General features: G+C 38.7%; 1 protein-coding gene and 1 non-coding gene across 17 annotated transcripts in view; one reads left to right on the top strand and one right to left on the bottom strand.

Moving 5' to 3' along the window:
* The window catches only part of MYO9A (myosin IXA), a 311,747-nt gene that overhangs the window by 74,965 nt on the left and 218,319 nt on the right, over positions 1-18,463 (top strand). For 15 of the 16 annotated variants that reach the window (XM_024232451.3, XM_024232449.3, XM_054532836.2 and 12 more), the window contains exons 2-3: positions 2,162-3,072; positions 16,174-16,268. In XM_024232451.3, coding sequence (XP_024088219.3) covers positions 2,233-3,072; positions 16,174-16,268 — 935 coding nt within the window. In that variant the 5' untranslated portion in view covers positions 2,162-2,232. Of the gene's footprint in view, positions 1-2,161; positions 3,073-6,144; positions 7,450-16,173; positions 16,269-18,463 lie in introns of those variants that run through there. The other variant, XM_054532839.2, reaches the window with a different exon arrangement.
* LOC112129232 (U2 spliceosomal RNA) lies at positions 3,430-3,615 on the bottom strand. Its single transcript, XR_002911646.2, has one exon. It is a non-coding gene; the product is annotated as a U2 spliceosomal RNA (small nuclear RNA).

Here is an 18,463-nt window from a genome sequence, read left to right as displayed (position 1 = left end):
AATCTGTAAAATCAATGCGGTATTAAAATCTGAAAAGGTTTTTTTTCATGATAGTAAACATGCAAACTTAAACATTTTTATGGTAGTGTAAATAGCCAAGGTAAAATTTGTAAAGAACAACACATTAAGGTAATGTGCCCTTCAGATACCAAAATTTATTATAGGACTGTAGTAATTAACAGAGGTTCAGGGGTGGAAAAATAGACCAATGGAACAGACTGTAGAGCCCAGAACAGATTGATAGGTACAGATCCATAGATGGAATCTATTTTCAGTATGCTATGAGATAGGACTGTTAATTTTCTTCACTCCAACTCAGATTAGCAATTGAACCAGTACCACAGTGAATAGTTTATCCTTTCCTCACTAGTTTATTTCTTTAAAAAAAAAATTTTTTTTTTTTTTTTTGGTGACAGTCTCATTCTCTCACCCAGGCTGGAGTGTAGGGGTGCGACCTCAGCTCACTGTAACCTCTGCCTCCCGGGTTCAAGTGATTCTCCTGCCTCAGGCCCCTGGGTAGCTGGGATTACAGGGACGTGCCACCATGCCTGGCTAATTTTGTATTTTTAGTAGAGACAGGGTTTCACCATGTTGGCCAGGCTGATCTCGAACTCCTGACCTCAGGTGATCTGCCCACCTTGGCTTCCCAAAGTGCTGAGATTACAGATATGAGCCACCATTCCTGGCCTATATGGCTGGGTTTTTTTTTTTTTAATATGTTTTGTATTAATCTCTGTTTGAAAGACCATCTAGGCAAAAGGGAAAAAATAGTTTCTTGATTAGAAGACTTTGACAAATATGTAGTAGTATGAGAGGATAGATAGTACCCTGGGCAACATGGTGAAACCCCGTCTCTACTAAAAATACAAAAATTAGCCAGGCAAGGTGGTGCACACCTGTAGTCCCAGCCAGGTTGAGGTGAGAAGATCACCTGAGCCCGGGAGATGGAGGGTGCAGTGAGCCAAGATCTTGCCGCTGTACTCTAGCCTGGGTGACAGAACAAGACCCTGTCTTGAAAAAAAAAAAAAAGGAAGTAACTGAAAGTACTTCTTATTTTTTTAATAGCACATCATCCTTATATGTTAAAGGATGAAATAAATAAGGGAAATATTGATGACACATGAGAGTAGTTTTTTGGGGGCATATAACTAACTAATGAAGATAAGAAATAGGTTTTATCAGCCCTGGAAAGTGTGTGGGGCATATTTTCTCAGTAGAAGACAGGAATGGAATAAGATAGATGAGGTAAAGATAGGAATAAATTTTGAGTTGGAGAAGCCATTTGAAGGAAATCACTATTTTCTCAGTGAGGTATAAAAGTTGAAATCATTCTTCTGAAGTGTGATATACTGTATACGAAGTTCGAGAAGATGGGAAGAAGATGCAGAATACTTGTAAGGAATGCAATAAATGAGGTTAGGTAAAAAGATATAATGGTAGCATTGAAGGACAAAGGGAAGCTGAATAAAATTTGTGGTGGTGCCTAGTTGTATAATTGTGTTAAATTTGCCCAGCAAGTCAGGGGCAGGATTCTTTTGTCGCTCTTGCCAAACTCCCTTCTCCTTCCCACCTTGTGGGAGGGAGTGAGTCAGAGCCTAGAATTCCTTGAAAATATATGTCTATCTCTTTAGTTGGTTTCTCTCATCATTTTCTTGGTTTTATGTAATTTCTGTGTTTATCTATCTTCTTACTGTTTTTAACAAATTTTACAAAATTTTTGCTCCATTGTTGGGATTCTTTCTTGTTTTTGCTTTATCCTTAAGAAATTCTGGGTACAGGGCAATTAGATTTGCATGATTATTCTGTCTTAATCCAGTCTTTGTTAAGTATAAGGAAAGAACTTGGTTCTAATCCCAAGTTCCTTACAAACATTTGAGACAGCAGGGGAAAAATAATTTTTCTTTGTACTCTTTGGATTTTTGTATAATAAAACATTGAAATATATGTTTTTTTGGCAAGTTACTATTTTAGAAAGTGCCTAGATTTGGACAATGAAACTTAATATTATGTGGTCTGAATGAAACTGTTGCTGTGCTAAGACAAGAGTTAGTATTTTGTGTTTTAGAAGATGTAATCAACATGCTGGTTAAGCTTTTCTTTCTTGAGCATCAGAAAGCAATGTGTATTTACTTCTAAATATTTTGCATCTTTTATGTTACAGTTATTTTACCAAGAAAATGGTTTGCACGACTTTGAACATATACTATCCATGCTGATGGGACAGGATCCAATATGAATATAAATGATGGAGGAAGACGACGCTTTGAAGATAATGAACATACATTACGGATATATCCTGGGACTATTTCAGAAGGGACAATCTACTGTCCGATTCCTGCCAGAAAAAACTCCACAGCTGCTGAGGTGATTGAGTCTCTTATAAACAAACTTCATCTTGACAAAACAAAATGTTATGTTCTAGCAGAGGTAAAGGAATTTGGTGGAGAAGAATGGATCCTCAATCCAACAGATTGTCCAGTTCAGCGAATGATGTTGTGGCCCCGAATGGCTCTGGAAAATCGCTTAAGTGGAGAGGACTACCGCTTTCTTCTGAGAGAGAAAAACCTTGATGGATCAATCCATTATGGTAGCCTGCAGTCATGGCTACGGGTAACAGAAGAACGTCGCAGGATGATGGAACGGGGTTTTCTTCCACAGCCTCAACAGAAAGACTTTGATGATTTATGTAGTTTACCTGATTTGAATGAGAAAACTCTCTTAGAAAACCTACGAAATCGCTTTAAGCATGAAAAAATTTATACCTATGTTGGCAGTATTCTAATAGTTATTAACCCATTCAAGTTTCTTCCTATTTATAACCCCAAATATGTCAAAATGTATGATAACCACCAACTGGGAAAACTTGAGCCCCACATTTATGCTGTGGCTGATGTAGCTTATCATGCCATGCTTCAGCGCAAAAAGAATCAGTGCATCGTGATTTCGGGAGAGAGTTGTTCTGGGAAGACTCAAAGCACAAACTTTCTAATTCACCACCTTACTGCTCTCAGTCAGAAAGGATTTGCCAGTGGAGTAGAACAGATTATTCTTGGAGCTGGACCAGTACTTGAGGTAAATATATAGAAATCTTATTTTTGATTTTAATTTTAATTTTTATCCTTTGAGGTAGGGGGGTGTACCATTCCTAGAGGTACTGCAATACCAGGTCGATGTGTGGAGTAGATCAAGCAAGATACTGTTCCATCTCCCAGCTCCAAAAACTCATTTAGGGCCGGGCGCAATGGCTCATGCCTGTAATCCCAGCACTTTGGGAGGCCGAGCTGGGTGGATCACCTGAGGTCAGGAGTTCCAGACCAGCCTGACCAACATGGAGAAACCCGTCTCTACTAAAAATACAAAAAAAAATTAGCCAGGCGTGGTGGCACATGCCTGTAATCCTAGCTACTCGGGAGGCTGAGGCAGGAGAATTCTTTGAACCCGGGAGGCGGAGGTTGTGGTGAGCCGAGATCATGCCATTGCACTCTAGCCTGGGCAACAAGAGCGAAAATCCATCTCAAAAAAAAAAAAAATTGTCTTTGGATAGAAGACATTCTAGATATTAAACTGATAAAAACATAACTATACTTGATCTTAGCCAAAAGGCTGAGAAGCTATAGAAATACTGTTCTTGCTATTCTGGGCACACTGCCTGCAGGGTAGCCCTGCTCCACAAGGAGCAGCGATTTAAAAAAAAGAAAGAAAAATACTGTTCTTATTCTTAAACATATCTTTAAAAAATATTTGATAGATGTAAGAAGATGAAGTAAAACTAAATAGAAGTGTAGACATTATTTTTAGTAACCAAGAGGACCTGGAAGATGGGAAAGCAAAAAAGGTGGTGTGGAAGATTGAAGAGTGTGACAGTGGTAATTTTTTTTTTAAAGAGAATGTCTTTGGGTCATTAATGATGCAAAGAAAGAGATGACTGTAGTCATTGTATATCCCCCTATAAGGGGAGAAAGCAGAGTCAGGTCCTGTCTAACTGCATTGTGATGGTTGGTGAAAATATTTTTGCTGATGTATTTGTATTTCTGCAAGCTTAACAGCTGTGCCTAGCATCGAAACGTAATAATGTAGAGAATATGGGAAAAAATGTTTAGTTGTGGGATGTTTTACAAGTAATACCATCCAATGTCAAAAGGAAAGATAATACAGAAGGACAAGTACTCCACAATCTTACTTATATGTGGAATCTGAAAAAGTTTAATGCATAGAAACAAAGAGCAAAGTGGTAGTTACTAAAGGCTGCGAGGATTGGAGAGATGTTGGTTGTAGGACACAAATTTTTTAGTTATATAGGAGGAATAAGGTCAAGGGATATATTGTACATCATGATGACTACAGTAAGTAACAATAGATTATATACTTGAAAATTTCTTTTTTTTTTTGAGACAGAATTTTGCTCTTGTTGCCAGGCTGGAGTGCAATGGTACAATCTCGGCTCACCGCAACCTCTGCCTCCTGGGTTCAAGGGATTCTCCTGCCTCGGCCTCCTGAGTAGCTGGGATTACAGGCATGTGCCACCACACCCGGCTAATTTTGTATTTTTAGTAGAGAAGGGGTTCTCCATGTTGGTCAGGCTGGTCTTGAACTCCCGACCTCAGGTGATCCACCTGCCTCGGCTTCCCAAAGTGCTGGGATTACAGGCATGAGCCATCGCCCCCAGCCTATACTTGAACATTTCTAAGAGAAGATTTTAATCAGTCTCATTACAAAAAATGATAAGTATTGTGAGGTAATGCATACATTAAGTAGCTTGATTTTGCCATTCTACACTGCAGACATATATGAAAACATCATGTTATACACCATAAATATATGCAGTTTTTGCCTGCCAATTTAAAAAAAAAAAAAAAGGAAAGGGAATATAGTGTTTGTTTTAGATCTGAAAGGAAAAGGTAATACTACTGCATTGTCTTTTTAAAAGATATTTTGTAGGTAAAATTGAAATACAGTAAACTGCGTATATTTAAAGTGTATAACGTGATAAACTTTGACATGTATATACCCATGAAACCACCACCACAGTCAAGAACATATCCATTATCCCCAAAGTTTCCTCATACCTCTTTGTAATCCCTCTTTCACGCTCCTCTCAGCCCACCCATATATGGGAAACCAGTTAAGTGCTTTCTGTCACTGTAGATTAGTTTGCATTTTCTACCATTTTATATAAATGGAACCACATAGTATGTACCCTTTTATATTTGGCTTCTCCCACTTGGTATAATTATTTTGAGATTTATCCATGTTGTTGCATATGTCGATAATACATTCCTTTTTGTTGCTAAGGTAATAGTATTCCATGGGATATCACAATTTTTTAGATCTGTTCACTCGTTGATGGATATATGGGTTGTTTTTAATTTTTGGCTATTACATTCAAGTTTAGATAGACATATGCATTTTTTCTCTTCAGTAAATATCTAGCAATGGAATGACTAGATCAGATGATAAGTATGTGTTTAACTTTTCATTAAGCTCTTTAATTTCTCTTGGCAGTATTTTATAGTTATTAGTGTGCAGGTCTTTTACATCTTTGGTAAGATTTATCTCTCAATTTTTTGAGGATGTTATTATAAATGGTGTTCTACAATTTTCAATTGTTTGTTGCTAGTATATAGATATACAGTTGATAGTTACACGTTGATCTTATCTTCTGCAATCTGGCTAGACTTAAATATTAGTGCCATTAACCTTTTTTTTTTTTTTTTTTTTGAGACAAGGTCTCCCTCTATTGCCGAGGCTGGAGTGTAGTGGTGTCATCATAGCTCACTGCAGCCTCGATCTCCAGGCTCGAGTGATCCTCCCACCTTAGCCTCCTGAGTAGCTGGCACTATCAGCCTGTGTTGCTATGCTCGGCCGTTTTTTTTTTTTATTTTTTGTAGAGACGAGGTCTCACTATGTTGCCTAGGCTGGCTGGTCCTGAACTCCTGAGCTCAGGTGATTCTCCTGTCTTGGCCTCCTAAAGTGCTGGGATAACAGGCATGAGCCACCAAACCTGCCCACCCCTGCATCAGCTTTTTTATAGATTCCATTGGATTTTTCATATAGTCAGTCATGTCTGTGAATAAAAAGTTTTTCTTCCTTTCTAGTTTGGATGTCTTTTTTTTTTTCTTGCTTGATTTCACTGGCTACTCCAGTATAATGTTGAGTAGAGGTGGTTGAAAGCAACATCCTTGTCTCGTTTCTGATCTTAGGGGAAAACATTTAGTCTTTAGCCATTAAGTTATAATGATAGCTGTTGGTTTTGTGTAAATTCTGTGTCAAATTGAGCTTGATCCATTCTGTTCCTAGCTTGTTTAGAGCTTTTGTCAGGAATGGATGTCAAAATTCATTCTGTCAAGTGTTATTTCTGTGTCTTATTAAGATGATTATATTTTAAACTTTGTTAATGTGAATTACATCATGAGGGACATTGTTGTCTTTCTCATTAAAAAAAATTTTTTTTTGAGAGTGGATCCCACTATGTTGCCTCGGCTGGTCTCAATCTCCTGGGCTTCAGTGATTCTCCTGCTTCAGCCTTCCAGGTAGTTGAGATTACAGGCATGCACCATCATGCCTAACATTGTTTTCTTGAATGTCTTTTTTTTTTTGCATTCAATCTTTTGCATTGATAGAATTATCAAGTCTCATAGGATGAATTGGGAAGTCTTTTCTCGTATTTTTGGAAGAGTTGTGTAATACTGATTTTTTTTTTACTGTCAGTGTTGGAATTCATTAATGAAGCCATCTGGACCTGGTGTTTTTTGTGGGAGAATTTTAAACAAGGTTTCAATTTTAAAAGTAGATATAGAGTTATTCATGTGATTATTGTTATTACTGTTTTTTTTAGTAAGCTTTGGTAGTTTGTGTCTTTCAAGAAACTTGCTTAATCTAAGTTATCATATTTATTGTCATAAAGTTTTATGTAATATTCCCTTATTGGCAACTGCTGTGGCTGCCACCGCTGCCACCGGCTCTGCAGCTGTAGGGGACCCGTGCAGGTACGCAGGTGAAAGGCGCTCTTTGCCTGCTGAAAGTTGCCACGGAAAAACCACCATCTCCCCAGCTCACCATGGTGTACAAAATTGATTTAACTACTGGAGATGCTGGGGCTTCCAGCACTTACCCTATGCAGTGCTCAACCTTGCGCAAAAGTGGCTTCATGGTGTTCAAAGGACAGCTGTGCAAAATAGTGAAGATGTTAACTTCCAAAACTGGAAAACATGGTCATGCCAAGGTTCACCTTGTTGGAATTGCTGTTTTCTTGGGGAAAAAAAAAAGAAGAAGATATTTGTCCTTCTATTCACAACATGGATGTTCCAAATATTCAGAGACATGATTATCAACTGATACGCATTCAAGATAGTTGCCTTTCCCTGCTGACAGAAGCTGATGGAGTTCCTGAGGATCTTAAACTGCCAGAAAGTGAACTAGGCAAATAAATACAAGGAAAATACAATGCAGGTGAAGATGTACAGGTGTCTGTCATGTGTGCAATGAGTGAAGAATATGCTGTAGCCATAAAACCCTGCAAATAAATGGGAGCCACAACCTCCCTGGCTTAAGCAATTCTCCCACCTCAGCCTCCCAAGTAGGTGGGATTATAGGCATGTACCACCACGCCTGGCTAATTTTTGTATTTTTTGTAGAGACGGAGTTTTACCATGTTGCCAAGGCTGGTCTTGAGCTCCCAGGCTCAAGCGATCCGCCTGCTTTGGCCTCCCAAAGTGCTAGAATTACAGGCTTTTAAAGTCTTTAGTATGATCTCTGAGGTCATTGATTTTAGATCATTCTTCTTTTCTAATATATTTATTTAGTGCTGTAAATTCTTTCCTAGGTACTGCTTGTACTGCTATCCCACAAATTCTGACATATTGTGTTTTCATTTTTATTTAGTTTAAAACGTTTGATAATTTCCCTTTTGATTTCTTTTTTTGTGACTTATTCTTTATTTTTTTGTTTCCTGCTAGAAAGCCATAATTATATAATCATTGTAGAAAGAAAATGTATAAAATATTGTTGTAGAAAATACCGGGTTCTTCGGGAGGCAGAGGTTGCAGTGAGCCAATATCATGCCATTGCACTCCAGCCTGGTCAACAGAGCGAGACTCCATCTCAAAAAAACGGAAAATACTGGGTTCTTGTCACATGACCAGGAAAGATTAGGCTCGCAGACACATAGAAGGGTGAGGAGTAAAATTAATGAATGAAAAGGAAAAACAACACAGCAAAGTGAGATGAGGTCCTCCTAACAGGCTGTTCACCTCACTAATTTGATCCCAGGTCTTCACATAGAAACAGGAGAGGCCAGGCTCCTCCTCCCTGCAAATGGCATAGACTTCACAAGTCTTCACCCTGTCTTCCCAGTATGCAGGTCAGTTGGAGATTCTCCTGGAACCTTTTGTTACTTGCCTGTCTCATTCTCCCCTCTAAAGAAGTGCATCTAAGTGCCATTAGAATAAGGATGAAGACCGATTTTAACTGCCTCCTGCTGACGGGGCACTGTTTTGGAAAAACAGCAGTCAGATCTTCCTAGAGGCCTATCTACGGGTTCCCAGCAAAAGTGGCCGTTGTCCGAGGCTCCTAGTTGGATGACCATTTGGAGCTTGATGGCCCAGGCAGGGCTATGTTCTGACATATTCCTGTGTCCATGCAGTGGATGAGGTTGTGATTTGTGGTCCACAAGCCTAAGGTGATGGAGAGACCAGATTGCTGCTGCAGGTTCAGGGTTATTTCCCAGCTTCCAGGATGTCCTGGCGTCTTAGCTGTGCATCTCCCAGGACCTGGAGATCACAGAGGAACGGAGGCTGTGACAAAGTCACCAGGGGCTCCTGAGGTGGAGGACGTGGAACAGCAGAGACAGATCCCACCCACCCCCTTTTTTTTCTGTGAGACAGAATCTTGCTCTGTCGCCAGGGCTGGAGTACAGTGGCGCAATCTCGGCTCACTGCAACCTCCACTTGCTGGGATCAAGCGATTCTTCTGTCTCAGCCTCTTGAGTAGCTGGGGCTATAGGTGTGCGCCACCACACCCAGCTAATTTTTGTGTCTTTATTAGAGATGGGGTTTCTCCATGTAGGCCAGGCTGGTCTTGAACTCTACCTCAGATGATCCACCCACCTCAGCCTCCTAAAGTGCTAGGATTACAGGCATGAGCCACGGTGCCTGGCCTGATTTCTTCTTTGAACCATGGGTTGCTTAGATTTGTGTTTAGTTTGTAAATATTTAAATCCTGTCTGGTTTTTTTTGGAAACCTGATTATTTTATTATAAATATATATAAACAAAAATTTTAAAGACACTGAAAAATGTACAAATATAAAACTATTTAAATTTTTTTCCTTAAAGTTTGTATACAACTATAAAGCAAAACAGATTTTGCCAAATTAAGTACAAACGAAACTTCAAATCAGTGAACTTTAGATTAACAGTATTACTTGAAAAGTATGGATGGTATTGTTTTGTTGAAATTAATTTGCTACTCATGAGTGAATACAGTACTTTCTAAAATAATGACATACTTATTTGTGTCACTTTAGTTTCTTTCACATGACCAATTCTCAATAAAGATTTGTGAATTTAATTTTCAGGAAGGTATAATTAATTCGAAATATTTTGGTGTATCAGAAAACCAAAATCTAAAAGTCCCTATCTTTGGCCCACTGCACATTGTATCTATCTAACCTCTGTATAGACTATATGGATAAATATGGATTTCACTCTCCCTATATATAGATATATATCTACTTATATCTGTATCTTATAGGTAAATAAACATATATAGATTATGTATATATTTTAAGTTATTAAACTAATTATACATGCTATAAAACATTCAAACAATGCAGAAACGAATGAAGTAAGAAATGAAAGCCCTTTTGTACAAACATTAAGTTGCTGTAACAAAGGTCAAAACAATAAGGGATTAAAGAAGATAGACTCATTTCTCTTATGTCATAATACACATGGTAGCAGTCTTGGGCTGATCTGGTTGATTGTGCAGTGATGGGCACGGGCTCCTTCTTTGTGGCTCTGCCATTCTCAGTACACGGCTTCCATCTTAGTCTAAGATGGCTGTTTCCATTTACCCTACTGGTTTTTGGTTGTCATGAAGGTGCTTTGTGTGTGTGTGTAGTTAGTTGTTAAATTGGTGTCTTTTTGTGTGGGGGGGAGCAGTCAGTGGATCTGTGGATCTGTTCCACATCTTGCTCTGCCCCAATCCTGTCCTCTGAGATTCTGTCCCCTGTTCTTGATTTATAATTTAATTCCTTTGTGGTTAGATAACACTGTGTTGTATAACTTGAACTCTCTTAAAGTTATTGAGACTTGTGGCCCAGAACACGGTCTTTTGTGGTGGATATTTTTTGTGCATTTAAGAATTCTGTATTTTGGCCAGGTTAAATAACACTGTGTTGTATAGCTTGAACTCTTTTAAATTTATTGAGACTTATGGCCCAAAACATGATCTTTCTTGGTGGATATATTTTGTGCATTTAAGAGTTCTGTATTTTGGCCAGGTGTGGTGGCTCATGCCTGTAATCCCAGCACTTTGGGAGGCCAAGGAGAGTGGATCACTTGAGCCCAGGAGTTCAGGACCAGCCTAGGCAACATGGGTGAGACCCTGTCTCTACAAAAAAATGGGAAAAAAAATTAGCTGGATGTGTTGGTGTGCACCTGTAGTCCCAGCTACTGAGGAGGCTGAGTTTGGAAGGCTGAGATGGGAGGATTGCTTGAGCTCAGGAAGTTGAGGCTCCACTGAGCTGTGATGGTGCCACTGCACTCCAGCCTGAGTGATAGAGTGAGACCCTGTCTCAGGAAAAAAAAAAAAAAAAAAAGCTGGTAGCCTTTGCCTAGTAAGTCCAACATCTGGGCTTTGTCAGGAACGATTGCTGTTTATTGCTATTTTTCATTTTCCCATGCCCATACTTTTGTACTTTTTTGCATGTCTCTTAATTTTTTGGCGAAAACTAGACATTTTTAAATAATAATAATGATGTGGCATCTCAAAATGAGATTTTCCCAAGGTTTGTGGTTGTTTTCTTACCGTTGTTTGGTTGTTTCATGACTTCTTTGAACTAATTTTGTAAAGTCTATATTTTTGTGCATGAGATCATCAAAAACTGTACTCAGTTATGGTGGTTAGTTATGATTAGATTTGGATTTCCTTAAATGCCTGAAGTTAAGGCTTCCAGTCTTTATTATGAGGTTCTGCGTGTTTGTTGACTCACCCCTTCAGTACTCAGCCAGGCGGTTGTCAACTCTGCCTTACCTTTTACTTCCTGCTTACAAAGAACCTCAAGTTCAAAACACAGGTCTCCTGTGTTTTGTGAGCATCGACATATCCTGGGTATGTGCAGTACTGTGCATGCTTATGGCCTTCCATATGCCCATGAATATTTCAGATGTTTTCAGAGTCCCCTTTTTACATATTATTCACCAGCTTTTCCTTTTAAGTTGTTTGGTGTTTTTTTTTTTTTTTTTTTGCCCCATTCTGTTATTGCCACCTTAAGCAGTTATAGTGTTTTAACAATTGCTTCTGATTGTTTTTGACAAGCACACATAGTGATGGTGGGTGGGTGCAGTGGGGAGTGCGAAGAGGCTGTTTACAGCAAGTGATTTCCAAGTAAGGTCAAGAAAGTCCTTATGGCACCACTGCACTCCAGTCTGGGTTGACAGAGTGAGACCCTGTTGCAAAAAAAAAGTAGGATGCGGGGCAGGCACTGTGGCTCATGCTTATAATCCCAGCACTTTGGGAAGCTCAGGTAGGTGGATCACTTGAGCCCAGGAGTTCAAGACCAGCCTGGACAACATAGGGAGATCCCCCTTCCCCCACCGTCTCTACAGAAAAATACAAAAATTAGCTGGGTGGGGTGATGCACGGCTGTGTGTAGTCCCAGCTACTCAGGAAGCTGAGGTGAAAGGATTGCTTAAGTCCTGGAGGTGGGGGCTGTAGTGAGCCATTATAGCACCACTGCACTCCAGCCTGGGCGACAGAATGAGATCTTGTCTCAAAACAAAACAAAACGAAACAAAACAAAACATACATACACACAAAGAGAGAACCCTTTGTGTGAGTTTTTCCAGGGAAGTGCCAGATAAGTCAAATTGTGATGATTTTCTCGGGAACTGGAGTTTGGTTGAGTTCCATCCCTGTTCTGATTCTTCAAGTGGCTTCTTGGATGTCTTTTAAAAAACCCCATCATTGTAGGATGTTTGTTTTTCTCTTCAGTGTGGAGCTAGAGAGAAAGGAGTAGTAATAGCACAAGTTAAAATGCCTGATTTTCCTAACCGAGACTCAGCTGTTTTTTCTTGATTAAATGCCTCTGCCGAGGGTTCTTGCAATCCTTTGGTTAATTTCCAGAGTTCTTAAAAATTTGAGTTGGACAGTTTTTGTCAGCATTCTTGTGCCTTTTATGAAGGAGAGGATGTTTAGAGGTCCTTACTCTGCCATTTTTGCCAATCTCACTCTCAATGATCTTTTCAAAAGATTTAAGTACTAAAAAATATTTTATGTATTTACTAATGGGGCAACCATTTCTGCTGTTCTTCTTTCCTTATATAGATCCATGTTTTAATATGATACAATTTTCCTTCTGCTTAAACGACTTCTTTAATGTTTCTTTTAGTGCAGGTTAGCTTGTGATGAATATTTTCAACTATGTATATCTGAAATTGTCTTTTTTGTGCCTTCTATTTTGAATAAATATTTTGAGTTGTTTTTTTGAAATAAGTAATCTTATATTAAAATTCTATGAATTTAAAACATTCATTTTTATAGCCATCTGTGTATAATTTTGATACAGAATAGTTTCATTACTCCATAAAACTCTTATGATACTCCTTATCTTCATACCCTCTGCCCTGCCATACTTTCATGACTCAGAATCACTTGTCTGCTCTCCATTGCTGCTGTTTTTGTTTTTGAGAATGTCATATAAATAGAGTCCTGTAGTATGTAAAGTTTTTTATTTTTTTGAGACCCAGGTTTCAGTCTGTCACCCTGGCTGGAGTGCAGTGGTACAGTCACAGCTCACTGCTGCCTCTACCTTCCAGGCTTAAGTGATCTTCCCACCTCAGCCTCCAGATTAGCTGAGATTACAGGCGTCTGCCACCATGCTGGTCTAATTTTTAAAAACTTTTTATAGAGACGAGGTCTCCCTATGTTGCCCAGGACAGTCTCAAACTCCTGGCTTCAAGCAGTTCTCCCCCCTTGGCCTCCGAAATTGCTGGGATTACACATGTGAACCACCCATATGTAAAGTTTTGAGACTGATTTCTCTCATTCAGTGTTGTATCTTTGAAATTCATCCAGGTTGTTAAAATATGGCAGTTCTTTATTTTGCTTCTGAGTAGTATTCCATTAGGTAGATGAATCACAGTTTGTTAAATCCTTTATTTGTTGATGGACATTTTGTTATTTTCAAGCTTTGACTGTCACAAAGCTGATGATAATGTTGGTGCCTTGATGTGTATGTATATATAAATTTGTATTTTTCAGTAGTAAACAGCCAGGAGTGGTATCGCTGGGTCATATTGTTAAGAGTGTGTTTAACTTTCTGTGAATGTTTTACTTTTTGTTAGATTGTCTTCCAGAGTTGTTCTACCATTTTGCATTTCCACCAGCACTGTATGATTCCCCTGCATCCTCAGCAGCACTTGGTATTGTCAATTTTTGTTGATTATTTTAGCCATTCTAACAGGTGTGTAGTAGTATCTCATTGTGGTCTTGACAGAATTACTGTAATAGTTGGTGATGTTGAACATGCTTTCTCATGCTTATTTGCCATCCATATAACTTATTTGGTGAAGTAACTATTGCAAGCCTACCTCTCAAAATGGCCCTAAATGACTTTATGTAGTGATAAAAGTTGTATTGCAATCACAGGTTAAGTAACAGGTAAAGCTTCTGATTTGCTGTTGACATTGTAGCCTTGGGCAGAATCAAAAGTGGCATACATGAAAATAGAAGTAGTACATCACACATCCATATTTCGTATCTCCAAGCCCACGGTTTATTTTGTAAGTTTTATCGAAATGTAATGCATTTGACATTTAAATGAATATTTCTTTGATGAAATTTATGTTTCTGTTTCTATATTTTATTAATCTGTGCTGTGTGGTTTTTCTAAATTCCTTGTAAAAAACTTTCTATGGTGGAAAGGGAAAAAGCAGAATGGACAAATTATTCTAGGCGTTCAGGACTCAGCAATGTCAGGCTTTTTTGTGTATATAGTTTGCAGATGGTTCGGTGATGGTTGAGAGCCTGGGCTCTTTTCCATGACTTACTAAGGTACAGTATAATCTAAACATTCATGAGGGACATTTCTGGAGATTTTTATGAATCTTTGCATTTGCTGCTATCATTATAGAATAATTTCTTAAGACATAGTAAAATGTAATTTCACAGAAATTTAAATGCATGCATAATAAGTAGAGCGGTGGTTGCCAAACTTTGGCTTACATCTGAACCACTCGAAGGGGGTTTATAAGCACAGATTGCTGGACCTTATCCTCAGAGTTTCTCATTCAATAGTTTTGTGAGGGACCCAAGAATTTGAATTTCTAACAAATTTTCAGGAGATGCTGATGTTTCTGGTCTCAGGACCATGATACAGTTGTAGTTGAGTACGACTACTTGAGTACAGATGTAGTTGCTGGGGCATCAGCTTGGTTGACGTCCTTGCCATGTCTTGTATGTGTGTGTGCGTCTGTGTATATATGCTCTGCACAGTTACAGTTTAGCACAAACAGCTTTGCATTTAGGGAGGTGTTCAGTAAATGGCTACTTTAGGATTTTGGAGTTAGAGGGCATGCCATTCCCATGAGATTATTATAGGAGAAGAAAAAAGCTCCGCAATGAATCATCTCTATGTCTTTTCTAGTTTTGTTTCTTCAAGTATAATGTGAATGCTCAGGCTAGGGCAGTAGCTTCATTTTTTAAAAACATTTAAATCTTAAATTTCATTGAGCTATATTGAGCTATAACTTACAATAAGATGTACACATTTAAAGTGTACAGCTCAGTGAATTTTGATAAATGTATATATCCATGTGACCACCATCACAGAATTGAGCTACAGATTATCTTTATCACCCATTGTGCCCCTTTGTAGATATTTCTCAGTTCCACCCGGATTCCCAGATAACCACTGATCTGCTTCCTGTTACTCTTGTTTTGCCTTTTCTAGAATTTCATATAAATAGATTATATGATATGTACTTTGTGCCTGGTTTCTTGTGCTTAGCATAGTGTTTGTTGATATCATTAGTTTACTTTTTTTCCTGGGCAGTATTCCATTGCAAGGTACATACTTTGGGTGACGATTTAGGAAGTTTATAGTTCTTATTCTTTTGTAATGAGTACTCTAGCTTTGTTTTAGATAGGCATAATAAAGTATAGTACATTATGTACTGGAATTTCATTTCATTTATTCTATTCTAAACTTGTAATTATTTTGATGTAATTATTATTTTCCTAACTCCTTGTTACTTCAGTTTAGCAAATTTTTTAAAAAGTAAAAGTATAAATATATTAAGACTTTTTTGTAGGGGGGCTCTGGAATGTGAAAGAGAAATCCAAACTATAAAGAACATTAAGTTTTTAAAATTATGATTTATTTTGGCTGGGCGCAGTGGCTCACACCTGTAATCCTAGCACTTTGGGAGGCTGAGGCGGGCAGATTGCCTGAGCTCAGGGGTTCCACACCAGCCAGGGCAACACATTGAAACCCCATCTTTACTAAAATACAAAAAAATAGCCAGGCTTGGCGGCGTGGGCCTGTAGTCCCAGCTACTCGGGAGGCTGAGGCAGGAGAATTGCTTGAACCCAGAAGGCAGAGGTTGCAGTGAGCTGAGATCACACCACTGCACTCTAGCCTAGGCGACAGCGAGACTCTGTCTCCAAAATAAATGAATAAATAAATAAATAAATAACATAAAATAAAATTATGGTTTATTTTACCGAATAGCAGAAAATAAAATCTACTTGGTCTTCTTTCAGTTGTTAATTGCTTTTTTTAAAAAAAATTTTGCCTGAACTGTGAATGAGTCTGAACATACAAGCAAATTGTCTTTTTACTGTCTCTTTAGCATTTTATCTCTGAGCTGACCTAAGCAGCTGACCTAATCCCCCCTCCAAAAAAAAAAATTTTTTTTTTAGTGAAACTAATGAGAATTATTTATTTTGACAGGCCTTTGGAAATGCAAAGACAGCTCATAATAACAATTCAAGTCGTTTTGGGAAGTTTATTCAAGTAAATTACCAGGAAACAGGCACTGTACTTGGGTAAGTACTGCTACTTAGCAGGCGTAGGCTTTGGAGCATGTTTTAATTTTTGTCTTTACCCTTTTATAAACTATGTATTGTTCATTCCCAGACGTTGGTGTCAGCATTAAAATTCTTCCCTGTCAACTTTTTTTAGTTTTGGAAAAGTTAAAACCTCAGAAAAATTTTAACACTAATGTAACAGTCACACATACTCTTAACCTAGATTTAATTGTTGTCAATGTGTTGCATTTGCTTTCTGTATATTATGCACACATTTATTCTTTTAAAAAATTGTTTTCAAGGCCAGGCACGATGGCTCATGCCTGTAATCCTAGCACTTTGGGAGGCTGAGGTGGGTGGATCACCTGAGGTCAGGAGTTTGAGACCAGCCTGACCAACATGTAGTGAAACCCCATCTCCACTAAAAAATACAAAAATCAGCCAGGCACGGTGGCACAAACCTATAGTCCCAGCTACTTAGGAAACTGAGACAGGAGAATCTCTCGAACCTGGGAGGTGGAGGTTGCAGTGAGCCGAGATTGTGCCACTTTACTCCAGTCTGGGTGACAGAACGAGACTCTGTCTCTCAAAAAAAATAAAAAAATAAAAAATTGTTTTCAAGTAAGTTGGTATTTTCTAATCTACATTTTTGTATATAACCATATTATTATATTCAAGAAATTTAATTTTGTTACAATATTGTTTCTTATTATATAATCTATGTTCAGAGTCCTCTGGTTGTGTGAGCAATATTCTTCATAGTTTTTTTTTTTTTTTAAATAGACCTTATTTTTTACAGCAGTGGTGGCTTCACAGCAAAAATAAGTGGAAAAGTACAGCAAATGCCCATATATCCCTTTAAACTCCCCCTACCACCACCCTTATCTGTGGTTTCAGTTTATGCAGTTTCAGTTACCCAAAGATAGTTGAGTATAGTACAGTAAGATGTTTTCCGACAGAGACCACATGCACATACATTTTATTACAGTGTATTGTTATAATTGTTTTATTATTTATTGTTTATTTTTTTGAGAAGGGTCTCACTCAGTCGCCCAGGCTGGAGTGCAGTGGTGCAATCTCGGCTCACTACAGCCTCTTCCTCCCGGGTTCAAGTGATTCCCCTGCCTCAGCCTCTAGAGTAGCTGGGACTACAGGCGTGTACCACTATACCCAGCTAATTTTTGTATTTTTTGGTAGAGATGGTGTTTCACTGTGTTGGCCAGGCTAATCTTGGACTTCAGGCATGAGCCACTGTGCCCAGCCTAGTTGTTCTATTTTATTATTAGTTATTGTTAATCTCTTACTGCAGTGGTCCCCAACCTTTTTGGTGCCAGGGACTGGTTTCGTCAAAGACAATTTTTCCACAGACTGGGAGATGGAGGAATGGTTTTGGAATGATTCAAGCTTGTTACATATATCATTAAATTCTCATAAGGAGTGTGCAGCCTAGATCCCTCGCATGTGCGATTCACAATAGGGTTTACATTCCTATGACAATGTAATGCTGCCGCTGATCCGACAGGAGGTGGAGCTCAGCTTTGCTCAGTTGCTGGCCGCTCACCTCCTGCTGCGTAGTCCGGTTCCTAACAGGCAATGGACTGCTACGAGTCCATGCCCTGGGGGTTGGGGCCCCCTGTCTTCTGTGCCTAATTTACAAATTAAACTTTGTCATAGGTATGTATGTATAGGAAAAAAAGACACAGGCCAGGCACCCCTATAATTTCACCACTTTGGGAGGCTGAGGCATGCAAATCATTTGAGGTCAGGAGTTGGAGACTCACCTGGCCAACATGATAAAAGCCCATCTCTACTAAAAATACAAAAATTAGCCAGGTGTGGTGGCACGTGCCTGTGGACCCAGCTGTTCAGGAGGCTGAGGTGGAAGAATCACTTGAACCCAGGAGGCAGAGTTTGCAGTGAGCTGTGATCGTCTGGGAGACAGAGCAAGACTCCTTCTCCAAAAAAACAAAATTCAAGGAAAAAAACCATATATATGTATATGTAGTATATAGATATGTATTATGTAGAATGGAATATATATGTGGGTTTGGTATTATTTGTGGTTGGCATCTTGGAATGTATCCCCCATGGATAAAGTGGAAGGGGGCTACTATAGTTGAAAAAGAGAGCCTTTGTAGTTTAAACAAACCTGAGTTAAAAGTTATGCTTTTTACTAGCTGTGTGATCTTAATATCTTTCAGCATCAGTTTCTA

The sequence above is a fragment of the Pongo abelii genome, chromosome 16, assembly GCF_028885655.2.
Source record: "Pongo abelii isolate AG06213 chromosome 16, NHGRI_mPonAbe1-v2.0_pri, whole genome shotgun sequence".
Classification (NCBI taxonomy): Eukaryota; Metazoa; Chordata; class Mammalia; order Primates; family Hominidae; genus Pongo; species Pongo abelii.
Note: the sequence above shows the minus strand (reverse complement) of the source record. Positions and strands in the feature narration are given on the sequence as shown.